This window comes from Sciurus vulgaris (assembly GCF_902686455.1).
Source record: "Sciurus vulgaris genome assembly, chromosome: 10".
NCBI lineage: Eukaryota > Metazoa > Chordata > Mammalia > Rodentia > Sciuridae > Sciurus > Sciurus vulgaris.
The window spans coordinates 12,026,485-12,042,101 of record NC_136470.1 but is presented as its reverse complement, the minus strand read 5'-3'; the positions used below and the strand labels follow the sequence as shown (position 1 = coordinate 12,042,101).

The 15,617-nt window shown below is 40.5% G+C and overlaps 1 protein-coding gene across 1 annotated transcript; it reads right to left on the bottom strand.

The window, feature by feature from the left end:
* Window positions 1-4,572: 4,572 nt before the first annotated feature.
* On the bottom strand, window positions 4,573-15,063 carry MIS18A (MIS18 kinetochore protein A). Its single transcript, XM_079155711.1, has 5 exons — window positions 14,701-15,063; window positions 12,221-12,287; window positions 8,059-8,181; window positions 5,854-5,950; window positions 4,573-5,281 (listed from the first exon to the last, which is right to left on the bottom strand). The coding sequence occupies exons 1-5, from the start codon at window positions 15,032-15,034 to the stop codon at window positions 5,201-5,203; spliced, it is 702 nt and encodes a 233-aa protein (XP_079011837.1). The 5' UTR covers window positions 15,035-15,063; the 3' UTR covers window positions 4,573-5,200.
* Window positions 15,064-15,617: the final 554 nt, after the last annotated feature.

Genomic DNA, 15,617 nt, shown 5'->3' with positions numbered 1-15,617 from the left:
ATCAAAGTCTGACAAAATGTACAGTCATTCCCCCAGTATCCATAGGGGATTGGCTTTAGTACCAACAGGGATATAAAAATTTGTTCAAGTACTTTGAATAACATGACATTGTTTGCATATAATTTACACACATTACCTCATCTTTTGATTACTTATCTTACCTAATATAAGGTAAATGCTATGCAAAGTTCTTATACAGAGAATGATGGCAAAGAAAAACAGATGTTCATTCAAAGGCAATTTTTTAAATATATTTGATTCCTGATTGGATAAATCTGTTAATGTGGGACCCACGGATAGGGAGGGCCAAGAGTAATTTTTTTAATTTGCTAAGTTTTATAAATGTTCTAAACTGCATGCTTTGGATGCCTTGTTCCATAAGGAGATAAAGCTGCTCCTTGATCTTTCTAGAGGAATTGATGGCATTGGAATAAGACAGGAAGATTCCTGGGAAGTCTCTCGAGTCAGGCACATTAGCAAGGTGATCAGAAGTGCATGTATTCCAAAGTCTGACACTTCTCAGTTGGCAATTTCAAACCAAACCGGCAAACACAGCATTAAGGATTCAGAAAGCATGGGGCTGTGGGGACGGGTTCGGTAATGAACCTGAGTGATGGAAACACAAGAAGAAATTGAAAGAGAAACCATAATTAACTTCCCGTGTAAAATCTGAGTCTCTGGGGGAAAATGCTGCAGGAGTGTAGGTGTAAACAATTTTAGGAATGAATAACGAATAACCTAAACTCTTGGCAATTTGTGGGGGGCTGGCTATTAGTATAATTAAGGAGCGTAGTTACAAGAGTGGACGGATAAGCTCCGGACTGTGATGAGGCACCTACTCCCTGGAAGGGGCCCTTGCAGCCTCGGTGTGGCTCTGGACAGGCTGGACAGGATGAATATTTATGTGGTGAAATGCGGCCCCTTGTGGTCCGAGTCAGGAAAAACAAATCTCAGTCTTGGTCTGAGTAGCACAAACCTAGGGTACTAGTTGTCAGATGCGGTGCTAAAAAAGTGACTATGGTACTTGGGCAAGTTAACAGTGGTGCCAGGGTGGATGAGCCTGAGGGAGGACCATCTTACTCATGAAATCTGGGCAGAACTGCCCCGCACCCCACTCTTGAATGCGATGGGGACACCTGGAGTCTGAACTCCCAAGTGCCAGTCCAGTAGCCTGGATGAGGCCTGAGGGTCTGCAGGCCACCTCCAACACCTTCCTGGCCACCCACAACCTTCCTATTAGAGAAGCAGCTATTTCGGGTTGGCATCTGACTGTGCTTATGAGTTCCACATTAATACAAGCCATGTTTTTCTTTCCTGGTGTTCTTGGTCCCTGAAGGTGGTACACTTCTAGGACAACCTACTTCCAAATCTCCTCTTGTGATCTGCAGTTTGCAAGGGGTCCAGGGGGGCTGTGTGTTTATCTGCTGGGCTTCTCGCCCACTCAGCACACGCAGAGGCCCATTGTCAGCATCTTGCTGCAAATGGAGGAGTCCCATTTGCACCTCAATTCCAAGAATTCATTGTATTTGGTTAGAAAAAAAACTTTTAATACATAGTATTTTTATCTTAGTGTGGGAGTAGAAAGACCGAATAGACAGAAGACAGTCGAATGATCACAGGTGGGCAATTACACATGCAAATGGGTTTGATGTGGTAATCTTCCCTTGAATTCATGTTTATGAGGTTAATATTTCATGCTGACCCCACACAACCACTGAATTTAGCTGTGGGGTTTTTCTTATTTATTATTCTTATATGTCAATTCTGGAGCATTTTGATGTAAACATTTTTCTCAGCTTCAAGTTTTTTCAGGTTGTTCTGTTCACCATCATGGCTGATCTAGCAGGGGGATAAACGGGATCAAAATTTACTCTCTTCATTTAAAAACTATTAACTGCCTCCACCCAGCATACGAAAGACCACACACTGGGTCTCTGGGTACAAAAAAAAAAAAAAAAAATACCCTCATCTTGAAGAAACGGTTCCCACAAAAATAGAATACCAAACCACAGTCATAAGGCAAGAAGGATATCCTGAAGTGGGAGGGGCTCACACTGGCAGGGGAATGCACAAGGACTTCCTGGAAGAGTGGCACCCAAACAGGGCCTTGAAGGATGAGCAAGAACCACACAGAAAAGGGGCGGGGTAAGACACGGGGTGTCTGATTGGCAAAAGATCAGAGAGCCGGCAGGACTGGGGAGCCACGGAACCACCTGGGGCCAGATGGGGGGCTTGGTAATCCACACTGAGAAGAGCATTTTGTGAGCAGTGGAGCAAGGCAGAATGTGGAAAGACAGGGTGTTCACTGGGTTTGGGGGTAGGAGATTAAAGTAGTTAAGTAAAGATTTAGGCAGGAGATAATGAGCCTAAAGGGAAAATGGACAAGGAGAGAAGGGAACGAGAAACTTCAGGAGAGAAGAGAGCATCCCTGACAATTGACTGGAGGTAGAGGCAAGGAATGGTGAAGTGGATGTCACTCTAGGGTTTCAGGTCTAGGGCAAGGACACTCAAAGAGTTTCAGAAAAAGCAGGAAGGGGACAGGCTTCTGAGAGGAAAGGATGCGCTCTGAGAAGAGAAAGCAGGCTCCATGTGCATGGAGTACATTTGGTGGGCAGGGGTGTCTGCAGATCACTGGAAATTGAGATCTAGGATCCAGAAACAGGATAGGGCTGTGGGAATCATAGACACAGGGATGATAAATAAAATCTGAAGTATTCAGGAGAAACTGGAAAGGCAGAAACAGGGCAGGGGCAGAAGCCAGGGGAACAGGAGGAAGGCAGGAGAGCCCCAGCAAGCAATTGCTTTTGCATTTTCTCTGCTTATTTACAGGCAAGCCACTGCCCAGTTCCTTATTCAGGGAGAACACTAAAGATGGACATAATGCCAACTATTTATATAAAATTCTAAGCCATTTGCTTTCGACTCCTTTGCTTTTCCTCCAGGAGAGGTGAAGATCGTGACTATAATCCCTCAAGTGTTAAGAAACAGAACTCATTTAGACATACAGCATTAGATGTTAGGAACTGGTCCTTGGGGTGTTTAAAGATAAGTCTTTTTCTCTATATAAGTATGGAAGGAACCTGAAAATATAAAGGACAGTGTGGGAAAACAGCCCCAGAGATCTGGGGGAAGTCTTGATTTTTGTTTTTAACGTTGCGGATTTCTCTGGTGTCAGTACCCTCGCTGTGCCAGTTTCAAACTACCAGTGGTTGAATGGCCAGTTCATGCTACTCCTAACACTAAACAACTGGCTCTCAAAAGCTTGCTTCTGGGTATCATGCGAGCATTACATGTGCCAACGTACTTGATTAAACTTAGCTGCTAACCCAACCACTAAAAATGTGCATGTCATACCAGATGCAATATTTTGGATCTGAAATGTCCCTGAAAGGCCCATGTTAAAGGGTTGGTTCCCAGAATGGCCCTATTGGGAGCTGATGGGAACTTTTTAAGAGGTGGGGCCAATGAGAGTTCAGGTCAGTGGGGTGTGCCCTTGAAGGGGACTGTAGGGCTTGTATCTGCCTTGTCTCCTGGCTATGAGGTGAGTGGCTTGCTCTGCCACACCATCCCACCATGACTGTTAAGGCCCATAAATAACAAGCCAATGGACCACTAGGACTGTAAGTCAAAATAAACCTTTTCATTTTGTGAGCTGGTTATCTCAGGTGTTTGTGGTAGTCAAGGAGAAACTGACGCCCCACATGACCACATGTAAACAAGTTTTTAAATTTGGTATCTCATCATGGGTAGTCAAGACTCAGGTGTAAGGGATTACAGGTTGAGTATTCCTTATCCAAAGTGTTTAGGACTTAGAAGTGTTTCAGATTTAAGATATTTTTGAATTCTCAAGCATTTCAGACTTTGGATTTTCATATTAGGGCTGTTCAACCTATATTTGACAGTGTAGAAATAGATAAAGAAATATTTTAAGCAAAAACAGTTATGTCCAATATGATCCCAAGTTCACATATTAAATTGAGTGTGAGGGCCACACTCAAAAGTGTGAATCATAATTATCTTTGTCAGACTTGTGGTTTTTATTTTCTCCTTTGTGCTATTTTCCTATTTTTTACATTTCTTCAATGTTAAATCAGATCAAGTTTCCTGAAGGCCAAATCTTATCATTTGTTTTTGTGATGCCTCACTGTTTTCAAAGTACTATCACATGGGTCATCAATTTGATCATCCTTGGTACAAGAAAGGTAGGTTGTTATTTACAGATGAGGAAAAGAGGCCCAAAATGAGTGGCCCCGGGCCACAGGGCTAATAAAGCAGTTATATTAGGACTTTGAATGATGAAGACAATTTGACTTGGGACATTGGCACAATAATTCTGTTATTCTCAGGAATACTGGAGAACTTCTAAAGAGAAGTTAAGACTGCTCATTTATATTATTGTGCAACTTTATTTGTATCCAGAAGTAGAAAGAGACATAGGGAAATCTGGGGCAACCTTTACATTCCAAGAGGCCTGCCACAGTGCCATGCTCAGCAAATATCTGGATTCCACGGCACCAGGATTTCTGACCTCAAATAGCACAATTCAGTTTGTAAAAATCAACCTTAGGGCACTCTGTTTTAATCTTTATTCTCCTCCTGATCATAAAAATAATACATGCTCACTATTAACAAATGTCTCACATTATAGAAAACTGAAAAACCCCAAATCCCCCAGAATCCTACCCCCCGAGATACTTACTGCTCTGGTAAGCTTTTTTAGCATACAGTAGTAAATAGATAGCATAAAGAGGAATCCTAATATAAATAGGTGATACTCTGTTCTTCTACAAGTTTCCAAATGGTTCTGACAAATAATTCAATAGACAGGTTCTCCAGAGAGCTGTGAACATTAATTTTGAAAGAAGATTCAACCACACAGCAGGTAGAAAAAACTCTGAAGATTTTACCATTCACTATTTAATATTGTCCAAAGTATTAAAAGTGACATCATTCTTTAAAAAATAAAAAATCAAGAATAATGTATCTGACTCAGAGAAAATTCAGAAAAATCATCCCAGTTTCATATCAAAATACAAACTCCTAAATTCCAATTCCAGCAAGTATCATAAAATAGCTTAAAATTTCGAATGTGGCAAACAATCACCTCTTTACCATAAAAATAAAGCTGCAGAAATAATTCTAAAATTTCTCTCATTTAAGAAATAAGGGATGGGAAAGAAGGAGAGACACGGAATGAAGTTCAGCTACTGCAACTCCTAAAGGACAATTTTGATTCAACCTCCCACAGCTTCGTTTGCAATGCTTTCAAGACATCTTCCATCTACAGAATTGAAAAAATATAAACACATGCATGAATATGGCTAAAATTATACAGTTAAATGCATTAAAATATACATTGTTAATGCAATTTGATTACATTATTTATTATACAAAATAGCTATTCAGTATTTAACAAAAACTAGGGTTATGACTTTATTTAAATAAAAGATAATTCTAAGAACAGCAACTCAGCCTGTAACCTACAGCTATTCACTAGCCACCACCTTGCCTGTCTGACCCAGGAAGACATTAACATTCAAATAAGAGTGTTTATACCAACGAAACTGACTCAAATAAAACACTGATTTGATTCAAAGCTATATTTCTAGTTTAACTGTTTTAGAATATATACTGATTTGATTTTGGTATAAAATGTCCTCACTAGTTGATAAAGCCTTAGCTTAAATACAGATCAGTTCCCCCAAAATTCAACTTTGCCAACAAGTGAAATAAGCCCTCTCTTACCATGAAAGTGCTAAGATCAAAACAGACAGCATTCTGAGACTATGTAGAGAACTTGCTCACTGACAGGAAATTGTTTGTATGGATATAAAACATTCAGAATAAAATTACCTGTTTTAGAGACTTTTCTATTTCAACTCGGCTTTCAAGACTAAAAAGCTCTTTATCTTCAGGCATAATTTGTTTTTCAGAGGACCCTAAAGTATAACTGAAGTATAACAGTACAAAGTTAAAAATCTGTAAAAGGAACAAATACTAAATTTATATCAGTTAATACTAAAACTCTTAAGTACATTACATTATATACCAAGTAAGCAAATAAAACAACTACTTTTGGTAAGAGCAACTTACCTAGGGAGCTGTACTACATAAAATCATGTCTTTCTCTGGAGGAGCTTATCCAGATTAAATTTCCATAAGCATTTCATTATTGGAATAAACCTGCTCTTTATTAAGCGGGGTGGCAAAAATATTAGAGTTTGAAATTCCAAGGACAAGTTTAAAGACCCTGAAGAGGACAGTGGTTCTGAAGCCCACAGCTTTCTTGCTTTTTGTAACTTTTGGAAACATGTTTTCAAAGTTGACTTTTAATAAATAATAATTTGTGGGATCAACTCATGATTACCAAAATTTGGGCAATTTCAACAGTTATCCTCCAAATCATGTGTTGCTCAACTCTCTAGGGTTATGAGATACTATGGCTTGGAAAAGTATCTACAGCAGGAAGAATGACCTGGTAACGGGAAAATAGGCTGTGTTGGCAACCAGATAAATCTAAACATGGAAGAAAATTGGATTCTTTCCCATTTCTTTAGTAGAAGTCTTTTATTACATGTAACAATTTTGATATGTCACTTCTTTTGTCAAATAAGAAGACTTCCCTTGGAAAGCCTATAGATTATATTCCTGAAAAAACAGCACTGTGGGCAAAACTGCAGAAGGCAATTAACATGCTATTTACAAAAACAAACAAAGAAGGGAAGGTGAGATGGAAAAATTAAATGGCATTTAAGTGACTTACAAAACCATAAATAAACATTACAGAAGGCATCTACTTCTCAAATAAAACCAGATTCCTTGGTGTTAAAATCCTGCCCCCAAAAGGTAACTTGGATCCTAAATCCAACTGTTCAGGAAAAACAGCTTCAATATTATGATCTTCTGGGGTAAAACCTCCTACACGTCTTCTTTTACACAGATAATATCATTTTTTAAAGTTCTGTACCAACTCTGCTGGATTCAAATTTCATGTCTTTTGTACTTGTACTTTCCCAGACTGGTAAAATTCTCATGGATATTAAGGTAGCATTTGTCTGGGCCCACGCCTTCTATTCACATATTAAAACCAAAACAGACATCTCGCCAGACACTCCTGCAGGCTTTGTAGCAAGAAACAGAACTTGTTATATTATCCTTTGTGTAAGGCCATGAAAATTTGTGGATTATAAAATTGTGATCTAAAACTGTCTAACTTCAAATAAAAAAAAGTGTCAAAACTGCAGTGATTTAACAAGGAGTAACTGGATTAGAAAATCATAAACGCTGTTCTAAATTTTTTAAAGAGATAAATCTAAGAAATTCAACAGAAGTGATAAAATACCTCAAATAATAAAAGTACAGGACTTTTCTTTCTTCTCAAATTGTTTTTCTTTCCTAACATACACAAAGATTTTTAGGCATCCTTAAAGTCTCAAGGGTGACATCTTTACCAGGATTAGTGAAAAGGTACTGGTGTCAAAAGATTAATTTTTGCTTCCCATTAAAAAAGGACAATGAATTGGAAGATCATTTAGATACCTGAAACTCCCTGATTCTGCCACTAGACCCAAACTCACATTGCTTCCTAACGATTACTTTTAAGAAATCTTAGAGTGAAGACATTTCTTTGTCTATCTCAAAGAAAAGTAGACAATTCTTTATTATTGGAAATAGGTGGACTTTGTACCTCTACCTTTTCAGGATAACAAAGACTTCTTTCTTAACCAATTTTGAAATTCCTATTTTTTCATAATAGTCTAGGAAGTTAAAAACTGAGGGAGGGAGGGGAATGGAAAATATACATTGATCCACCCAATTGTTTAAAAAAAATCTTACAAAGCTACGTTTAATTTTTTAAAGTAATAGTTAAATAAGTAATAATAATTAAATGCTTGACTTTTCCAGTGCCAAAGCAATCAAGTCAAAGCAAAACAAAATCAGTGATTTTATTGTCAGAAATTACCACTTGAAAATAAATTTTAACAATGTTGATTTAGTTCTGATGTTTTCATACCATCTTCTCTGCAAACTTAACTGAGAAATCAGTCAGAAACTTACCTTTCGATGGCTTCAACACTGAGGCAAAACAAGTCCCTCTTGTAATCTAGATTCTTGGGAGTGCACCTGTATATGTAGCCAAGCTTGAGGGAGCAGCCCGTACAGTACAAAGTCTCAAGAATGCTGCCATAAAGAAATGTCATCACTTTAACAAAGAAGCAATTCGTTATGACAAAACCCCACTGTTAAAATTCATAAATGCTTAAATACTTGCACTGTGTTATTCTGACCACACTGATTCATATATACGGAAGCAAAAAATGATAGTAATGTGCTTACAATACATACTACATTGTATTCATCTCCAGGCACACTGCCTTGGGCATCTAATGACAAGGATGTATACAAAGTGACCAGAAGAGAGGATACTGATACTTTCTAGAACATCAACTCCTCTGTCCAGTATTAAGAAAATTTAACTGAACTTTGGAAGTTAAGACTAAAAAAGATTCTACATGCCCTTTTAATGTCATTTTAAACCAAGAAGCCCACCAAGGGTCATTACTGCTCTAGGGCAAGGGTAGAAGGCAATTCTTTTCTGGAAGAAACCAGAGAATATATAGTTAAGGCTTTCAGACCATCTGGTGTCTGTGATAACTACTAACTTTGCCACTGTACCATGGAAGCCGCCAGAGGTTAACACATAGCTGAATGATCCAAGTTCCAATTAAAGTGTATTCACAAAGGGGCCCAGCTCAGGGGCCACAATTGGTCAACCCTGCTCTAGAAGGAGTAAGCAACCCTGTTTGCTTACTTAAAAAAGGCTCTCTAGAGTTAATGATGAATCACAGAAAGAAGACTGATAAATTGCAAACAATTTAAGTCTGGAAGAGATGCAAATGATTTCCGCTAACAGAAAAGATAATTTCAAAGTGACCTTGTACTGTAGGACATTAAGTAGATTTGACCTATGGAGCAGTACCCTCCCTCCAGCTTTGCTATGTTCTAGTTCCTTTGTTAATTGGTTAAATGACTATTTGATATGTGTTCATTACAAATTTGTTAGAAATGCCTTTCTTAAAAAATTACACTTTCACATAGTATTTTTCTATCAACTACAGATATCCTACGTAGGTGGTTCACAAATATTTTGCTTAATGATCCATCATTACTTCTCCACATAACTGTTCATTCCAGACACTTCTCAGTTGTTTCCACACATGTGAACGTGCCCCCCCCCCCCGTGCCAATACCTGTCTTCTTTAAATATAGCTTACAATCCACTGTCTCCCCAAAGCCTGGCACACTGGTCACTTCAAATGTACGATTCTATAAACACCTATACTAAAATTATAGTCCCAACACATAGCAAATTGCTAAGTAGCGATTCAGATCTAGTATTGATCACAGCAGTGAAATATATACCATAAAAGATTATTACTTCATAAGTATTTTAACTCCTTCTCAGTATGTGAGCCAGTTGTCATCCCTAAATGCCTCTGCCCGCTATCAAGCAAAAGAGAGCTCCCTAAGATGCAGACAGCGTATTAGAGAGGGCACGCGTGTTTACCTTCAGACACTGGTGTTTTTAATTCCTGCAGCAATATACGGGAAATGATCAAAATGGATCAACACCTGATAAATTATGAGTTCTCACTGGTGATATGATTAACTAGATAATATACCACTGATTCCAAGGTTTTACATAAGAAATATGAAAGCATCTTATCAAACTCCATGTAGGGAACTACCTGTAGTGAACAGGCAAATCTCATGCTACATACCAACCTCAGATTAGGAGTCTGCCACACACAAACATCAAGACTGGGAACAAACATCTAATACAAGTGTCATCATCCAAGAAAGACACTTTGGAGAAATCTGGGGCTTGACCTTAAAACACACTGATCAAACGGAAAGGACTGTTTTAACTTGAATCACCAAAACCAAAACCAGTCTAGGCACCACCAAAGAGTATGCACAAACCCAATCACATTTCAGTATGGTGTGAATGTGATGTGTCCAAGCACGCACTCAAATTTAATCCTCTTTATGAGTTATTAAGAGGATGGAAATGGAGACTTCCTACGGTGTTCAGAAGCGGGGCCTTTGGGAGGTGATTAGGATTAGGTTAGATCGCTAGGGGTAGCCCCTGTGACCAAATCCTGGTGACTTTATAATAAGGGGCACAAACAAAGAGACACATACACGTGCAAGCTCCCTGTCTGCTGCCATATGGTGCTCTGTACCACCTGTGGACTCTGCCAATAAGAAAACCATCACCAAATGTAGCCCTTAGATCTTGTATCTCCAGAGTCAAAATAAACCTCTTTTCTTTATAAAGTAGTCTGCCTCAGGTATTTCATTATAGTTAAAAAACAAAAACAGACTGATCCACACCTGTAGAATAATCCTGGGGAACAATGAAGGGCTGAGAGCCACTATCACTGCAGCGTCTGCCTGCTTGCATGGCTGGTAAGTTTTGGTCAGAATTCACCCTTATTGTTGAACAACAATACTGAGAAAGCACTGTAGAAATCATGAGGTAATTTTAGACAAGTTTGGTTGAAAGATCCTTAACAAAGGGCAGACTCAGAAGGAACAGAGGAAACAGCATTGTTTCCTTCACAACACCCTTCTAGAGCCAACAAGAGCTTTTGTTTACCATCAAGCACATTGGTTCACATGGATAGCATGGCTCTGTCAAAAAATGCACAAGCGTCCTAAAGCCACATGGTATTTCCAAAGTGTGGAACACATGGCCTCAGTGAAAGTCAAGGCCACTTAAGGTAGTAGGAACAATGGACCTAGGTGACACAAGTAAACAACATTAAATAACTCTGGATCACAGAGTGAGAAAATCAATTCCTTTTCAATGATCTACCAATCCTGCTTATCAAAGAGAAGAAAGTCTGTTTGATATTAGATTGTTTTTAACACTTATCTTATACTTGTCCATCTTTTTAACAGTAAGAGAACAGACCTCAGGAATCAGTTACCAATAATATTTTGGCCAGATCTAAAAAATATTCATTTCATTGTAATTACCTTCAGATTTACTTTCAAGTTATGATCAATGATATATTTATATAGGTAATATAAAGATCCCTTTAAAAATAAATTTAAATTCAAAGTTTTGAGTCGATTTAATAAAACCACACTAAGAATATAATTGTGCAGCTGGTACATAGACATGGCAAAAACAGAGAAGGTGACATCAAAGTTGCGAAGTAGAGAGGAGAGAACGCCTCAGAGACCCAAGCATCATCCAAGCTCTTACTGCTGACCAGCCCCAGACTTAGTGAAGTTCCAACCTCCCTGCCTGTTTTCTTCATCCACAAAATGAAAAATGATCTAAGATGGGTTTTCAAAGTCTTAATGACCTGCTTGCCAACAGCATGATTTCTGACTCATCTACATATTACCTATACAATTATCAATTTAAGTTTCCTTAAATAGAGAACATTTTTTAAAATTAAAATACATTACTTGAATAGGGCCCTCTAGCATTACTAAAAGTGAAGTCAGTATTTTAAAAATGTGCTTGCACATTAAAATATAATTATCAAAAACAAATTTAAAAATTTTTTTAAATATATAATTATCAATGTATGCTTCTTTGTGTATTACCACCTAAAATTATTTTGTAAACCTCAGTAAGATATAGTTCTCATTTTGGGTAACAATTATATGAGACAGAGCTTTCCATTTAGCCACTTGCAACTGATGGGTGACAGGTGTAACAAGATATCTGTCCCCTCAACCCCTGCAGTAGCCACACAGGGCCTGGGATTGCTGCAGCCCCAGCACTGGTTACTTCTGGCCATGGGTAGCCTTATCTGTTTACCCCAATAGGCTGTGTGTGTGTGTACACAGGTACATTTTCTATGTGTTTCCTGACATGTAGGTAGCACTGGTCTTGACTTTGAGATTTTATTATAGAGATATTTTTATTCTATGCTTATTTTTAATTTTCTTCAGCACCAAGCAGAAAGAGGCAGTGTCAGAATATGCAAAGTTCAGAAACATCATTTCACACTCTCAAGGGGACCAACCACCATCACTGAAGAAATGATGTCTTTGAATGACCAATATTATACTGATTCAATTACCATGGAAACAGTTTTATCCCAAGTAAGCACATTGGTAATGACGGAAGAGTTTCATCTGAAAATAAGCATTTTCTCTGAAGTAATATTTACAAACACGCAACCTTACTCACCAACCATTTTCATCTTTACATTTGGAAAGCTTTTGCTCCTTATCCACAGAAACATTACAGGAAACACCTGGGGAGACAGAAAGTAAAAATGTTTCATTAATGGGGTTTGTTGTACTACAGACTTTAGAGGACTTCCAGAAAAAAACAAGAGCCCAAAGTCACATACAAACAAGGATGGTTCAACACTCAATGTACAGGGGTCTTCTGGAAAATACGATGAGATAAAGGCTATTTTATTCCATTCCCTGGAAACCACTAATATTAACAAAATAAATAAAATCAAGGGGAGGGATTTCAATCAATAGTGGAACTTGGAACAATGAGAACCTAAAATCACAGACTACAAAGAACATCTGCCAGACAGAGTGAAATTGGGAGCAAAACCAAGAAAGATGATAAAAGCCAACACACACACCTCCAGGCTACAAATGCAGAGCTCGTTTTTCTAAAAATAACTGAGAGGGTCCTTAGTATCCCAACCAAGTATCTTTTACTTGGACCATGACTTGGACAGGGCTCAAATAGACCACAGAAGCAGCAGAAAACATTCTCATAGAAGCGGAGAAAAGACATCAGACATAAATGAACAAAAGATTTTTAATTCAATCTTCTCTACAGTCTACCTTAATTCAGTAAATCTCACTTCCACCTGCCCAACGGATCAACTCAGAAGCTGTGTCATCATTAGATGCTGCAGTCTGGGAATTACACTCTACCCACTGATTACACCCAGCCCTGGTCCTCCGTTCTTTAGCTCCTCATCTTGCTCCCTGTGTCCATCCACTGCACTGCTATGTCATGCCAGCTCTGCCTCACAAATCTTGCTCCAGCCCCCAAACCACCAGCACCACCTACTGCAGTAGTGCTGATGGACCTACCCCATTTCCACGCTTGCTTGTTCCTCCTTCAATGCTTCCCCACCCCAAAAGGCTCATAGAACTTCCTACCCAAACTTCTCTCCTCCTAGAATAGATCCCTACTCTTTAGAATAGCCTAAAAGTCCCTGGATTTTCTGACCCTTCCTTCCTTCCTAAATCTTGTCTTTATTCAATATTGGCCACACTAGCCTTAGGGCCTTTGCTTTATCCCTGGAAAAGCAAATAATAGAATCCAAGAATTGTGCATATACCCAAGTTGGCATTTGTGCATAAAGACAACAGAAAGGCATTTTCAGGTACCCCAAATTGTTTGTGGAAGATGGGGGAGACAACTGATGACGATTAACCAAACTCAGGGAGGGAAGGCTAATGAGAAGTTTTCTTATAATAATAAAAGCAATAGAGTTGATCCAAGTGTTTTTTTTGTTGTTGTTGTTGTTCTGGGTTTTTTTGGTCTTTCCCTGGGGTGGGGAGGTGGGCATAAATCAAATAATCTAAAGCTAATAAACCAAGATATTTGTATATAGTTTTTAAAATTTAAAAACTACTAATATAAAAAAACTAAACTATGAAAATAAATAACACCTTATATATAAAACAAAACAAAGAGCCCATATGGCAAAAGGTAGAAAAGCTATAAAAACAAAGGACAAATAAAATAGAAGATTTCACATATTATTTCTTTAAAGGCCACATACAAGATAAACCCACATACCAAAAGTAAGAGGTCCTAGTCTATCAAAAATCTCAACCTGAATATAGGCTGTTCTAGTGGTATAATACTGAAAACAACCTAGACCTCTATCAATAAATAGACAGATTGGACGGATTGACAGCACTCTCATTACAGAAATCACTGAAATAGTACTTGAGACTTATTCAAAGCATAAGGCACGCCTTAACTCACTCACTTCTCACCAATACCTCATGTGAGAATTACCCCAGTGGTAGAGAAGAGGAAAGGAAATTGAGGCACAGATAGGTTAACTAGCCTGCTCAAGAGCACACAGCTAATCAATGGCAGGCGAGAACTCAAGCACAATCTAGAGCCTTCACCACCAAGCCACACAGCCCCTCAGTCAGGGTACACCAAGCAGCTGCTAAAAGTGAAGCATATCCATGTTCAATAACATAGAAAAATATTCGGAATACACGTATGCAGAAAAAAAAAATGAACTCTGGCCATTTAGTCTTAATGATAAGAAAGTAATCTCAAGTGTGTTTTTGAAAACTAGCATCTGACTACGTGCATACGTGTATGGCGCACATATGGAAGTTTAAGTGAGAAATAACGGCCCGCAATCCCGTGGGGAGCAACAGGTACTGGTCAGGCTACATCTCAAATGCTTGGTCTCTCGGGGACCATTCTGAATTAATGCTCATTCAACCGCTGCTCTTCCGGGATGGGGACCCCAGAGAAGACTTCAACCGCGAACCCAACTGCTGGGCTGAGTCTCCTTCCCTTTCCTGGGAGCTCACTCCGGCTTTTCTGCCTTTGAAGCCCCGGCGCCGCCCACCGAACCCCTCCCCTCCCTTGGGTCCGCCCAGGTGTGGCACACCTGGGATGCAGGCCCCAAGACCCCCGGCCCGGCCCGAACTGACAGCGCAGCAGGATGCAGTTGGTGTCCTCCTGGCCGCTGACCCAGCTCAGCGAGTCGCCCAGCGGCCGCCGGCAGCCGGAGCACAGGAACACCAGCGGGTTCTCCGCCGCCGCCGCCGCCTCCCCGGGCCGCGCCTTCTCCGCGCCGGCCTCGGACGCGTCCGCGCTCGCGGAGCTCCACATGCTCGCCCACTGCTGCAGCAGCTGGTGGCGGCTCGAGCCTTCGGAGATCCGCCTGCCCAACAGCGAGGAGTCGTTCCACTTGTCCTTGCGGTCACACGCGCAGCAAGTGAAGGTGCACCCTGGGCGACAATCCGGTGACCAAGAGCCCGCCATAACCTACAAATCGCCCGCGCCCCAGAGCGCCAAGGGAAAAACGCGGCTGCGCCTGCGCGGGGCGGGGTCGAAAGGCGACGTCGGGAGGGGCCGAACCCCGGGGGCGGGGCCTGAGGAAGGCGGCGCGCGGCGTCTAGTGCGCATGCTCGCCGGCGGTCGGGCGCGCCCGTTAGCCACGGTGCTTGCGTCCCATCTTATGTCCTAGAGAAATTGAAGCTGCTGAAATAGGTCGGATTATGAGCTTAAGAAGGGTTACTCACCCCTTTACGTGGGAAAGATGGCGACATTGAGAAAGCCACGAGCCCCAGTTAAACTCCCAACCCCTCACGGCACCTTCACACTATTTAGTGACCGCGGATTCGCAGTCGCACGCCGCCCAGGCGGAGGGTTGGAGGGCCTTGCTATGGCCTCGCCCCTCCGCGAGAGGCTGTGGTCCCCTAAACTTCAGCGTGCCAGAGAAACACCAAGGAAAGGGCTAAGCGAAGGTTCCTGGGTCTCACTCTCGGGTTCCGGCGGAGGCCGAGGATTTGCATCTCCCAGCTCCTAGGCACTCCGCGGTGCTCTCGATTATCTGCACCTAGGC